Raw genomic sequence first — 14,713 nt, 5'->3', positions numbered from 1 at the left:
ATTTGTTGTAATGTGATACCGAAATGTAATCCATTTACCCCCACAAAATCACACGGTGGCTCATGTTGTAACGGCATTGCTGTGCCTGCTTCCTTCAAAGGCAATTGCGTTTCAATCCATACATGGAAATGACGCAGGGTCACATTTCTTAAAAAATGTTCTGCATATGCATTAAGGGGATTTAAAACGTGCAACTTTCGGAAAACATTTGAAAATGATAGTGTGGACGGAGAGCATTTTGAAAAGAAACCAATGTTTTTGATTTTATCCGGATTCATGTGGACTTAGCCTGAACGTGTCTGAAACCAGACCAATGCAACGATCATCACACTCGGATTCGGACTGCAGCAAACGTGCCCAGTATGAAAACCACCTAAAAGAAGAATCAGAAACATTTGAATGAAACTGTTTTGTTCGTTGTATCTTTTGTGTCTTACCGGTCTTCCTGCGCACTCTCCTTGGTGAAGGGCCCTCTTTAGTGTCCTCTCTCTTGTAACCCTCAGAGTTAAAGTTAAAACCTGGGTGGTCTACAAAAAGTTAAAGAATAGAGTCTGAAATCCAATTACTTCAATTTTACACATGTACTTCACATATACATGCACCGTAGCTTTCAGTGTGAAGTTATGCATAATACTTACTTGCAGTATCCATCTCCAGAATGGCCTGCTTAGCCTAAGGTGAGACAGAGAGAACATTTACTTCCTGTAACACCTACACAACCACTGCAGCACTCTGCATTTTGGTTCATCAATTTATATGATATTTATACCATATAAATGAGAACTGTGAATAGTTGCAGCTTCTGTTCAAAATATTGTTGATTTTGTTTCAACTAAATAGACTATTGGAGGTGCTATGCCCTCACTTCTGTAAAAAGGGAATCCTCTGCTTCACCTTCACCATTCTTTCATTCTCTTGGATATTAACTACTTTATCGTAACACAGTTCAGTGGCAACAGCCATATTTGGCCCCATTATATTAGACATTGTGTACAGTATGTGCACATTCTAACCTTGGCTGGTATTTTGGCTGTATGATTTTCAAGGATCAGCCTTTTCAGATGCAGGACCCATATTCTCTTGTCCTGTTGAGACTTTGCCTGAAAGTGGATTAGAGATATATCAGCACAATCTGCAGGTTTAAGATCATTTACTGACACACATCTATAACACCGCTGTGACCGAGTCACCCAGCAATCAAATAACATCAGCACCAAACATCAAAATCAAAACAAACTTTGAAATCAACTGGGTGGATGTCAGCAAATGTCAGTGACTAACAAACAGATAAGATTGACTGGAACTGCCGCTCATCAGCGACATTACTGTATTTCATAGACAGTCACAATTAAAAGCCTGTAGCACATTTTTTTTATTCAAGCTAACAGTGAGCTTATGGACAACTAACCGCAATGAACATAAGAACAACATGTAAAATGATGTTATCCAATATACGTTATAAAAACCATATAAAATGATGAAATATAGCCCAGAAAGGCTTATTTTATCACAACAAAGACAGTCTACAGCAGATGTTACAATGATGTGTAAGATATTTTAAATTGTGACAATTTCAGAACACTTAAATAGGGATGTCCCGATACCTCCAGAACAAAAGTTTGTAAAAACCATCTGACATACAAATGTCATTTTCTAAACATGTAGCACACAAATATAACTCTATTATTATTAAACCGCAAAGGCTGCAATTTAATGAGTTGAAGTTTGCATGTTCTGCATGCTTCAAAGTGAATGTGTGAAGCTGGACACTCATACACTTATAACACATGATAAACATCACGTGCAGTCTGTTTGTAGCAGATGACAACAAGCAGAGCACTAATACACAATTAGGTAATGTAGCAACATGCTTTTCAGGAGGTTAGAAGCCACCATCAAAAAGGCACAGAAAAGGAAATGGCTTAATTTCTAAATAAAAGCTTCCGCCAAAATAAAAGCTCCATCGATGATGTCTTTTTAAAAATAATACAAATATAATAAACAAGCTGACCTCAAATCGTCAGTCTCACAGTATTGTATTTATAGAACTGCAACAATACAATACAAAAAACCCTAAAAATATGTAGTATCAGTATCTGCAAGAACCTATAAAAAAAAGGAGCGGTATACTTTTTTAAATAATGTTTTAGATTAACATTATAGACTATAGACTTAAGCATATTTTACCCCCCAACTCTCAATACCGGGTTTTACTTTTACATTTGAAAACTATTATGATGCATGAATTGTTTAGAATTTAATAATAAATATTTTTTTTCTTGTTGCAGTAATGAGAGTATCATGATGACCATCTTTTTTTGCATTGCGGAAATTAGAATTTGGAGGTAAATTAAAATTAAAATTACATGCAAAAAATGCTAAATATAATCTCTTTTGATTTTTGGGTAAAATATGACCCAGCTTATGAAAGAAAAGGAGAACATGTATTAGCTCCTGAGATAACAGCGAGCCATCCAATCACATTAGAGTGGTGGTGATTTACGGGCATTCTGAAAGTTGTAGCACATACTGCATCACATTTATGACTTCTTGACTGATGTCCAACACACAGGTCAGATGTAACATTACTGGCTTTAGACGAGACACACACACACACACACACACACACACACACACACACACACACACACACACACACACACACACACACTTGTGCATATATTCATACATACCAAAGCCTGTAGGTAGAGGGGTGTGGTTTTACTAGGGTAAATTTCAAGGCGACTGGCCATCTGTCAGAAGCCTGGCCTCAGGCTGGACATTCCAGCATTTGTTTAATACGACCTACTGATCATAGGTTACATACCGTATGCATGTACATGTGTGTGACTGTTTGTGGTTACCTGCACAGTGTGTTGAAGTTTGGGGTTCTTATAGTGAAACACACTGAAGCTCAGAGGTTCTTTAGGAATTACCTCCACCAACATAAGGTTACAACACTGCAAAGAAATAAATAAAGAGACAGAGAAAGAGAAAGAGAGGAAGAAATTCAATTACAGTTCCAAACTATTTATACAACCATGAAAGAAATTTTTGTACAGTTCATCTCCACGTTGCTGGACAATCCAGTAAAAACCAGCTTCTGAAATTAGCTGGTTTTACAAGGGTTTTAGCTGGTCATAGATGGTAATTCATACACTCCAGCAAAGTTAGTATGGATGAATAATGCTGATTTTACACATTACTTTAGTGTGATTAATGAAATGAAAAGTAAAGTATTAATAAACGCAATTAATCATGCCTCCGAACTGTACGATAATTCCATAATGAAGGATTTTCCTACTATCGGAGCATTTCAAGCTTGATGTACCACCTTAAATAAGTAGGGACAGTCAGCGCTCCATCTGTACAGGCAACGCGCCTCATCAAACCAATGAGCCTTCCACAGATGCGCTTTTGAACTCATACAGACATCTGGACCGATCTGGGATCTCGAGGTGTGTTTTTCAAAGGCACTTCGTCCTAAAAGCACAGCACTTAGGACATAGAGGCGCTGGAAACGAATGAGACATGATGCAACCAAAGTGAGAAGTTCCAAAAGCGTCCATCTGACAAACAAGTACACAGGCCAACAATTCAAAATAGAGCAGAGGTATGTAGGCCAATAATAGGGTTATGTTTGCTGATATGATCATTTGTTATCAATGATGACATGCCTCATTTTATGAATAGAATCCACATGGGATCATTAAAAGAAGTTGTTTTAATCACTCGATGATGCTTTAAAGTCATATGCTGTCGATACCCAGATAGCACACAAGATGTCTGTTTTAGATCTTTTATCTGGAAAGAATCACAGTCTAACTAACATCTGAATATAAATATGTCAAAGACATCTGCTGAATGTTTTATAGGCATATTGCAGATGACTAAACAACCTAAAAATGATGTATTTCAGATGTAAACACACATGAAATAGACATCTGGGTGATGTATTCGTGCTATTAGGGTAATGTGTAGATTGTCATGTTTACAATCTGCATTCATGGCGCCAATGCTAGTGCTTACATCGTATAAGCGGCCATAAAATGCATTGGTTTATTTTTCAAGGGATTTATTTTGCAATAATGACCGACTGACTACATTATCTTGCTTATTACATGACTACCAACAAAATAAATAAGTAAAAAGACATGAAATATTAATTTGCATCGGAAAGATGTAATTATATGACAAGAAAGATATTGAGTCTATAGAAACAGCTGAATATTACCACTATTTGTGTCTTTTGGTGTTTATTTTGCAAAAAGGACGGCCTGACTGCTCATATCCCACTTATTATAAGACTACTTGCCAGACATATAAATAAATGGACATGAAACATGGATTTGTGTTGAAAGATTTTATTAGCTTTAAAGATCGCAGAGTCGTACGAGAAGAATGAAAGATGACTCGCAATATCCAGATGACCGGTCTGAAATCTCTAAATCCCTGGTTTTGCAGTAGTTATTTAGAACTATCTAGATGACTGCTAGATTGCTAGACGGCGCAATTGAACAATCAGTATCAAGTATTCAAGAAAGTTCTGTAATAATGTATTTTATAGACTTCTGCAGACTTAATCTGAAAAGAAATCACATGACATGATCTTGGAATATGTCTCTACATGAACGATCAATTGTCTAATCTCAACTGACTGAAGAAATCAACCTGAAAAAGACGTTCACATCAAAGTAATGGAAGCACTGGGTAACACCCACCAGTGATGTGTACCAATAACAGTATGAGAGTGTTTATCAGCCGGCATGAAGTTTTCCTGAAGGTTCGTGCTGGCAAGCTGCTTCGAACCACCACGATACCTTTGTTTTTGGCAAGATTTTCTTCAAATTATGCCATAACCGTTCTTTCTTCAATTCACCAGAAGTATATTGGTGCCTTTAGGCTGTTTTCACACTTGGTTTGACTGATTTGTCAGAAGTTCATCAAGAGTTCGATTCCACCCCTTCCCCAGGAGTCACACTGTGCTATTCGGGTCTGAACCATGGTACATTTGAGTCATCATCATGAATACCACTTAGTACTAGCAGCAGCTGTTTACCTTTGCAGCCATGTAATGAAACAATTTAGGAGAATAACAAGCCAGCTTCACTGTGTTATTGAAGAATTTGTCCCTTTTGCTTTACAATACCAGAATGGCACTTGTGTTTTTCTGCCATGGATACATTGCAAGAGATGTGAAGAATGTGAGGTACTCTGTGAAAGTCATTTAATCTGAGACAAGCAGCTATAGGAAATGCATTATACGTTTGACTAGGATTTGACTAAAATTGCTTTCATGCTTTCATTCTAGCATGTTTGATACATACCCGGGTTCGTTTCACGTCAAAGTTTGGTTTGTTTAGTGTAAACACTGTTTGGCAGGTGTCACAAACCACATTTGAAAATGGTTAAAAAGGTGGTCAGTGGTAAGCTTCATGTGAACTTCTGATATGAACTATCAATCCTAAATCGCGGAAGTGGACATTTCAAGTGGACTCAGTTTGCTGGCACACACCTAATATGGAAAACCACTTTCACAACAACCAAACAAACTGAACTCATCAAACTGACTTGGGTGTTCTCCAAAAGCTCTAGTGTGAAATTGCCTTTATGGTCATTAGATGGTCACACTAGTCTACTGTAAATGGTTGATCAGATGGACAACCATCTGGTAGGCCTGGCTTTGACCTGGTTGATCACCTTGGCTAAGCTTGTAGTCTCACAATAAACTAGCTACCCAAAACACTAACTTGACAACCTGGTATGACTTGGTTTTTCAAGCAGGAAAAACTGGTGGGTTCATTGGCTCTCACCAGGATGTGGGCCTTGTAGGTGTAAGTATCCTCTCGTTTCTTGGTTATCAGTAGCAGTCTGTCAAACAGGAAGAGCGTTCTCTCATTTTTCGCTCTCTGGATTCGAAATGTTCCCTCAACAACCAGCTCGCCATAGCCAATCAGATCAGGCCCATTCCAGTTAGTCAACAAACTTTGAATCTCCTGTGAGATAGAAATAGAAAACAGAAGAAAACATCAATTAAATTGGCAGACAGACTTTTAAGTTTGATGAACCTCAACCAGAATGTTCTTCTATCTGTTACCATACCCACAAACAAGGTGTTTTTCCTGCTAGAAAATTCAGTTAAAACTAGCTTAGGGTAGAAGTAGATTTTACGTTGGCCAAGTTGGACATACAGTATATGGTATTTTTCTGGTCCAAGCTGCAATTGGGGAAAGGTGCCCTGATTATTGCGGGTTGATTTTTATTTCTTGAACCAGAGAAGCTGCTGTGCTCTATATAAGCGAGGAGACATTTAGAGTTATGGCCTCGTCAGGCTGTCAGGCACAAAGCGTGGCACCCTTCTCCAATAGGCATGGTCTAAATCCAATCTAGTGTAGATGTTTTATCAACTGGACAGCTTGTCCACATGGTTTTTCCAGAAACATGTAAAAGCACAACCTAATATATTCTGGTAAAATAATTTATATACCAGTCTATTCTGAATATATACTGTATGTGTATATACAGTAACTGTGTAGGCTACACAAACCTGTAGTCTCACTGCATGCTCATGTTTTCTCTTCATGTCATTAATGTGCCAGGCAACTCTCTGCATGGTGTCAATGGCCTCCTGAATCACGTCGTACATCTCTGACTCCTTCTCCAGATGTGTGGCAATCTCCTGCAAGACACCAGCACATCTTTGACCTCCTCAGTGTGACTTGTGTGTGTGTGTGTGTGTGTGTGTGTGTGTGTGTGTGTGTGTAGGTAAGTGTGTCATCAACAAAGGATGACCATAGAAACATGATCATGACATGATCTTACACTTCACAGAGTACAGTAAATTAAATTGATGTGAACATGAAAGGACATATGGCATGTAATGGACACCAACAGATTTTCTGATCTGACAAAAAGTACCATGTTATTACCATATTTTTGGACATGCACAATGGTATTGTCATTTTCTGGACTGTGGTTATGCCAAGGTACATTGAAAGGCCCCAAAGGGCCACTAAAAACAATGGCTTATCAATATTTTTGACAACCAATATGGTATTCATTCAGTCCCATGTCAAAGTACCATGTTAAGTACCCAAATATCAAAGTGACTCGGTATTACCATCTGATACCATCACTGTTCATGGTACTACTATGGTAGGCATCTACGACTACCTTCAGAAATAATCTAATTAGTTGACTAGTTGGTACAACCCCTACAGTACATTTTTTGTAAGGAGTGTGTGTGTCTGTATGTGAACACTTACATGCAGTAGTAGATGATACTTGAGGATCCTCTGGACAGGTTTAAGCAGGTATGAGCCGAGAGGAAGGGAGTGTTTTAAACTCTCCTGACGCTCACGCAGAAACTTTGCCACCGCTTTATTCCGCATGCACTCTGTTAAGACAGCGACGGACCTGCAGCCGCACACAAACACACGTTAGCAATAAAACATCTTTATTTTATATACACTAAATCACAGACTACATATTTGACAAACAAACATTACAACAACCAAATATTATAAATACACTGGCAAAAATACTATTTGGATGCTTAAGTCATGCTTAAGGTCCTTTTACACCAAGACCAAATTTTCTGTGTTTATGTTCGTTCCAAACAAACTTTTGAATAGAAACAATGGATTCCCATTGCGCTATTCACACCGGGTCTGACAAATTATCTGGAGATTTTTTTACATAGAGCAGTCCGATTTTTTTCTACTGACTGCAATGAAAATTGATTGACCAATGAGGTAAGAGCTTTCTGTCATTTTTCACAGTCACTGCTGCTGCACAAACCAGCGCGTTGGTGGCGCCAATCGACAGGCAAGCAGGTGCTGTGCTGAGTGCTCTTTTACTCATCTCACACACAAGAAACCTTGACTTCAATACAAATATGCAATAATTAAATAAAGACCTCGAGGCTGTCTTCTTTTAGATAATTTTGAATGTTATGCATCACATTTTATGCTCTAACTGTGTTACTTAATGTGCATTATTCCATGTTTATTTATATAACTGTACCTTGTGTTATATTATCAAGGCTTTACAAAAGAGAAGCTGGGTTCAGGAGTTTGCTTGGAATATACTCGTAGCAAAATAAATGTATAATATGAAGACAGTGGACACATGCAACAGTGCTATTTACTCATCTCACTCGCACAAAAACGTTGATTTTATATCACTCATAATGCATTAAAAACATGGAAAGAACATAATGAAACAGTTATGCCAAATTAGGTAAATAAATGCATTAACTGTTGCATTGACATTTGACATGCATTGACAGCTGAATGCACTAGAATAAATGATAGTAGAACATCGCCACCTACTGTACAGGAGTGAAATTGTTTTTCATATTTATTCGTTTGTCTTGGTGTGAAAAGACATTTCGGCAGTTCGTCTCAGAAATCTGTCATAAATTTGGTGTGAATACGCCTTTATTCAGGTGCACACATTACTGTCAAAATCTGCTGGGCATTTTTGCCTGCCACACCTCCGCCTAGTGCCTTCAGTCCTGCTGCGGGGTCATAAGCTGGGAGCAATATAATCAGGGCCATAGCAAGGTATTCTGGACCTCCTGACTGTATATTTCTCTAGGCCTCTTTCATATAAAAAAATACCATAAAACATTTGTAGTGGAACCCCCTGGACCTGTGGGCCCCTAAAATCGTTACCACCTTTCACCTCATTAGCTTTGACCCTGCATGTAATATATTCAGTATATAGCCATATAGCTTATAAATGTATGTAAAACATTCTCTTAGTTTATAACATTATATCAATTTTTTTATCATTTAAAGCCAAACAAACTTCTTTTTGAGAAATATTTTGCTTGAAAAGTGTGCGTGTGCTCTCTTTTAAAAACATAAATGCCACTTGGTTGGATATTCTGTGATCTAATGCAATGATATTCCGATATTTTGAAGTATGACTTACGTTTTTCTGGCCAGTATACAGTGTATTCAAAAACACATGCACGATTGAGATCGAGCACTGCTTTTAAAACACAGATTTTACAGTTTATTGGGTCTGCTACCACACCTCACTAAGCACTGTGATAGATAGACGCGTGTGTGTGTGTGTGCATGCATTCCAGTGTCCTGCACACAGAATTCACATTGTCCGAATGGGAAATATGACCCGAGAATCACTGAGATACAGCCATTGCTTTCAGGAGCGTAACTGTATGTGTGTGTATGATGTGGGAGCATGCCATGTGACCTTGGTTAAGGTCAACAGCTGTGTGAGGGTGTGGAGAGAGTGTCTCAGTGGTCCAGACAAGAATCCAGTCACACACACAAACTATGCAACATCTGACAAAATTACAACTGATCCATATCACCTTTATGCCAAGAGTAGCCAAAACAGAATAGAGCATAAACAAAATATGACGCATCTGCTGACGAATTGCTGTTTGTTGTTGGTGCGGCTATCCATAGACATAATGATTTTTATACTGTATGAACTATAGATTATATCCCCTAACCCTCAAAAAACTTTCGCATTTTTACATTTTCAAAAAACATAGTTTAGTATGTTTTTTTTAAGCAATTTGAATTATGGGGACACAAGAAATATCCTCATAAAACACATTTATAGCATAATACCCTTGTGATTACCTGTTTGTAACCTAAAAATATGTCCTCGTAAACCTGCCAAACCCGCCCACACATACACACACTTTTTTGGGGGGATTCACTTCCTCATCCAGTATAAATGTGGTTGTCACTAAACTTTGCAGTGTGTAAGTGGCTTTCATTTCTCTTAACATCAAAAATAGGACACTGAGAAGCACGTGCTGCAGCCGTATGCGTGTGTGTGTGTGTGTGTGTGTGTGTGTGTGTGTGTGTGTGTTTAATAAAAAAAGAGTCAGTGGGTGTGTGTCAAATTTTGCCAAGGAGAAGGTGTTATATGTCAGTGCTTTTGTTGAGCTTTGTTATATTTCAGGCTGATAAATTTGCTTCAAATGTCTGCACACATACACTCACCCAATGGCAAACACACATCTGACACATATACACATTAATCTCCAATAACCTTTGGCCTCGATACACTTCTGCTACAACAACTCTGACATCCTGTTTGTTTTCACCTTCTCTGACTCTTTATTACAGAGCTCCTTTAAGGAATGAGAGGGACCTTATTTTCTGAAATAGCTTTGTGATCCCTTGAAATACATTTTGCGTATCCTTGCAAAAGTTTGCATTCCCTCACAATAAGTTTTGTGCACACTCCAACAGTTTGTGTTCCCTCGTAATACGTTTCTTGTTTTCTTGCGATGAGTTTTGCGCACCTTTGGAATAGTTTGCGTTGACAATAGTTTAGATTTCCCTTGCAATACAATTAGCATTCATTTGCAATAGTTTAATCACAATACATGTGACATTCCCTCGCAATATTTTGCATTCCCCCACAAAAGTTTGTGTACACACACACCATGTATAATATGAGCATACACTCCTAACATTCCACACACACACACACACACACACACAAACATGCACACACACACACACACACACACACACACACACTATGCATAATATGAGCATACACTCCTAACATTCCACACACACACACACACACACACACACACACCGACACACACAAACACACACACACACAAACACACATTCACACATCTCTTGAAGTCTTTATAAAGCTCTACATTGAGAGACAGATGGTGATATGTCTATACATACAAACACACACCACATGAAGTGAACTACAACCACAAACCACTGGATGTATTTCTTACCTTGGATAATTTGTGCAGTATTGTGTGTATATATGGAAGTCTTCACTCTGAAAAACAATTAGGAAATTGGTGTCAGTTACTAAAAGTAGATGTGTGGGTTTACAGTGCTTAGATATACTTTGGGAACATAACAGAAGTGAGAACATTTGACAAACCCTCACATTTTGGGGCATCCCCAGATATAAAATAAATAAATAAATAATAATAATAATAAGAAATAAGAAATTTGGGTTACTGGGTAACACTTTACAAAAATGATACATGTAGTTAACTAAACTTTTACATTTCCTGAAGAAAATGTAAGTGGTGCTTGCCCTGACGAAAGTCACCACCTTCATTGAAAAGTAGTCATTTTACTAATTACTTTACTTTTAAGTTACTTTCTAAAACACTTTTCAAATATTTTTTTTCTGCACAACAAATTCAAAATCCTTTCTTTTTGTTGCACACCCTTTAGCTGTCACAGAAATGCAAACAGCCAAATGTTTTTTCTTGTACATAAATTATATTTAAGGAATTTACAGTGTGCAACCCATGTAATTAAAGGTAATTACCTTAATTAAAAGTCAGTAAATGTAATCTGATTACAAGAATTTTAAATGTAATATATTACCCATATTTTTTACTAAACATGTAATTAGATTACAGTAACTAATCCCTTTGTAATCAGATTACCAGGGTGTTACTATGCGGTTGCTAAGGTGTTCTGAGTGGTTTTAAGTGTGCTTGCTATACAGTTATATAGGGTGTTCTGAATGGTTGCTAGGATGTTACAAGAGTGTTAATCTCTAGATATAGCTCAGGACTCTCCTTCGATGTTTGTATGAGATTTTTTTTATATTCCATCAAGTGATATTTATAGTATTTATTAATTAATTTAATATTATGTATTAATTGTATTATATATTTTAATTAGGCATATATACATTGCATACTATACACCAATCAGCCTCAACATTAAAACCACCTGCCTAATATTGTGTAGGATCCCCTTGTACCGCCAAATTGTGCCAACCCTCATCTTAGAATAGCATTCAGAGATGATGGTAAGAAGGGAAGGGCATGAAGCGATTCACCGTCATGCATAGTGCCCACTGTACAAGCCTCTGGAGGCAGTGTTATGATCTGTTCGACTCTCTCGTCATCAATACAAGATCATGGCCAAAAATGTATGCAATTCTGGATAAAAATAAATGTTGTGGCGTTGCGTAAGTTTGTCGAAACAATGCTATGATGAATGCGTGCTGTAATCAAAGTTAAAGGTGGCGAAATATTAGAGTATGCTACATTTTATGTTCAACCATGCTACTAAGTTTATTGTAAGCAAATGTTCATTGTAAGAATTATAATATCATATCTGTTATTATATTGCTAATTGTATAGTAGCACAACTGGAATGTGGTATTGACCAATCAGCATCCAATACCAGAACTATCTGTTTTATAAGTGCTAATAGGGTTGTGTAATATGTGTCTGTCTGAACTGGAGAGCTGCTAACAGCACATTACTGTTCTCAGAGAAATACACCATGTCAGCATTAGAGAGAAAGAGAAAGAGGGGGCTGTGTTCTCATGAAAACTTTGATAGGAATCAGATGTAATAAAACCCCACACTTTTACTGCAATCACAAGCTCCTTTGTACTAGCAGTACCTTAGAACTGTAGTTATGCAGAGTAATGCATTTTACACACAGTTCTGGATCTGGGATTGTTTGCTGATGAGGATTAATCTCAACCAATACACACACACTTTATACCTTCTAAACTCTTATCTCCACTGTGAAGGCCTTTTCACACCAGAGGCGATGCACTTATGTGAAGTGAATCACTGTCGAGCAGTCCTTTCACATATAAAGCGGCACAAATGTTCGCAATAAGCACATTCATGACTGTACAATTGGTGGCGCTAATCGACAAGCAACTGGGGATGGGGAGCTTGGGTTACCTTCTAAACACAACATTCTGGGTGCTTTCTTCTACAGTGATTAATGTCAGGTGTTTATAGCGCCACCAAATGCGTTGGTTTTGGTAACTGCAGCAGATCCTGACACGTAATCCACAGCTCAAATTTGATTGGCCGTGGCGTTTTATCAGCAGGCGAAGAAAAAATATCAAAACACTCACCAAAAGTGTTTTTTGCAGCACAAATGTCGCTACAGGTGTGAACGGCTTATTAGGAATCCATTGTTTCTATTCAAAATGTCAATCATGGTGAAGATTTGTGTTTGGCCAGTCATTATAGCTAACTAAACTCAGACAGAGGACCCAGACACAAAGTGAAGTCCTCCTTATTAAATGGCTATTTACAACATTATTAAAATAAATTGTATTGGGTTTAAATGACATAAAAAAGAGAGTGTGGAGTTATATGAGAGACATGAAAATTGCACAGCTATTTAGGAAATTGGTCAATTTTACAGTTAAGCAACGACATATTTGTTCAAAGAATTATGGAATTGACCAATCAGAATCAAGTATTTCAGAGAGCCATATAATTAGTTTAAAGTCCTCAATATATTCAGTAGTTTGATGTTCAGTTTTACGTTATCATTTTACACAAAGGTTTTATGGTTTTATTCAAAGATATTATGGAAACAGTTTACATTAATATTCCAGTTGTAAAGGATTTATAAAGGGTTCATTAATGACTAGTAATTAATTTACAAATACATTATATATCTTTAATCTGCATTTATTTCAACGTGCATAAAAAGGTTGACTTTCATGCAATACCTGCCAATGAGTGAGCCTGTTTACTTCACATGTTATAAATGCTTCATAACACTTAATCAAGATTAGTTACCTATGAAAATATACCTTAATGTAAAGTGGACATATATGGAGAATTTATTATGAAGTTGACAACATTAAAATCATATGTGCATCAAGTTCAGTATGGTTTAATGTTCATCAGTCTTTATTATATGATATATGCTGTGAATGAGCATGAATTGCTGAAAAGTGTTTTTTTTTCAGAGGATTTTAGATTGGGACATTATTCAGAGTAGCACCATTCTTTTGACATTGACATTGACATGGATAGTGACAACACAAGTGAGTCAAGACATTGCAGTCATGAATAGAAACACAAAATGACATAATCCCTGTCATAATCTCACTATATTAGTGTATTTTTGCTACTCTGTGACATAAATCATGAATTAGGGCAATTCGTTTTTGATTAATATAAATATGAATATGTGTATTTATTAAGTATTTAAACTTAATAAATTTTCTATTACTGCATATAAATGATTTATAACGCAATAGTAAATGACTTATTAGTCATTAATTAACCCCTCTATAAACCATTAACAGATGTAAAGTGTTACCAATATTATTTAATATCACTGCATCAAACAGACTTCTTTACACACACACACACACACACACACACACACACACACACACACACACACACACACACACACACACACACACACACACACACACACACACACACACACACACACACACACACACACACACACACACACACACACACACACAGCAGAAATAGCAACTTAAACTAAAAATGGTACTTGTGAAAAAGGGTAGTTTTATGTGAACAACGAGGAATCCAGTAAAGTAAGGGTTGGTTTCAGAGTGTTTAAGGAGTGAGCAAACACAGGAATGCTCTCTGTTTTTCTCTGTCATTTTGTAGTAGTAAACCTTCATTTCCTCACGTCTGAAGGCATGCGCTCAGGTCTGGGCTGTGTGTTTGGAAGTTTGGTTGTAAGGTTTTTATAAGTTTCTTGTTTCCCAAGTAATTTGCACTTTGTTAATTAGCAGCCCCCTGCTACCAGTGCATTAGCACAACAATAACCCGAACAAAACAATCATCACACAAAACCACAGCCCAGAAACCCACTGAAACCAGCATTTCAACAGCTGCTAATTAGAGCTGTAAAACAGCTGCAACACTTTGTTAAAGACTTAACTATTATTAGAC

General features: G+C 37.2%; 1 protein-coding gene across 6 annotated transcripts in view; it reads right to left on the bottom strand.

Moving 5' to 3' along the window:
• LOC127619128 (pleckstrin homology domain-containing family G member 1) overlaps positions 1-14,713 on the bottom strand; it is a 75,320-nt gene that overhangs the window by 14,244 nt on the left and 46,363 nt on the right. For all 6 annotated transcript variants that reach the window (XM_052091897.1, XM_052091899.1, XM_052091894.1 and 3 more), the window contains exons 5-12: positions 10,763-10,809; positions 7,266-7,416; positions 6,548-6,679; positions 5,814-5,996; positions 2,865-2,960; positions 1,014-1,100; positions 639-672; positions 438-527 (exon numbers count right to left, since the gene is read on the bottom strand). In XM_052091897.1, the coding sequence (XP_051947857.1) occupies positions 438-527; positions 639-672; positions 1,014-1,100; positions 2,865-2,960; positions 5,814-5,996; positions 6,548-6,679; positions 7,266-7,416; positions 10,763-10,809 (820 nt within the window). The remainder of the gene's footprint in view (positions 1-437; positions 528-638; positions 673-1,013; positions 1,101-2,864; positions 2,961-5,813; positions 5,997-6,547; positions 6,680-7,265; positions 7,417-10,762; positions 10,810-14,713) is intronic.

This window comes from Xyrauchen texanus, chromosome 25 (genome assembly GCF_025860055.1).
Source record: "Xyrauchen texanus isolate HMW12.3.18 chromosome 25, RBS_HiC_50CHRs, whole genome shotgun sequence".
Classification (NCBI taxonomy): domain Eukaryota; kingdom Metazoa; phylum Chordata; class Actinopteri; order Cypriniformes; family Catostomidae; genus Xyrauchen; species Xyrauchen texanus.
The sequence above is the reverse complement of the archived record's forward strand: the minus strand, read 5'-3'. Positions and strand labels throughout refer to the sequence as shown.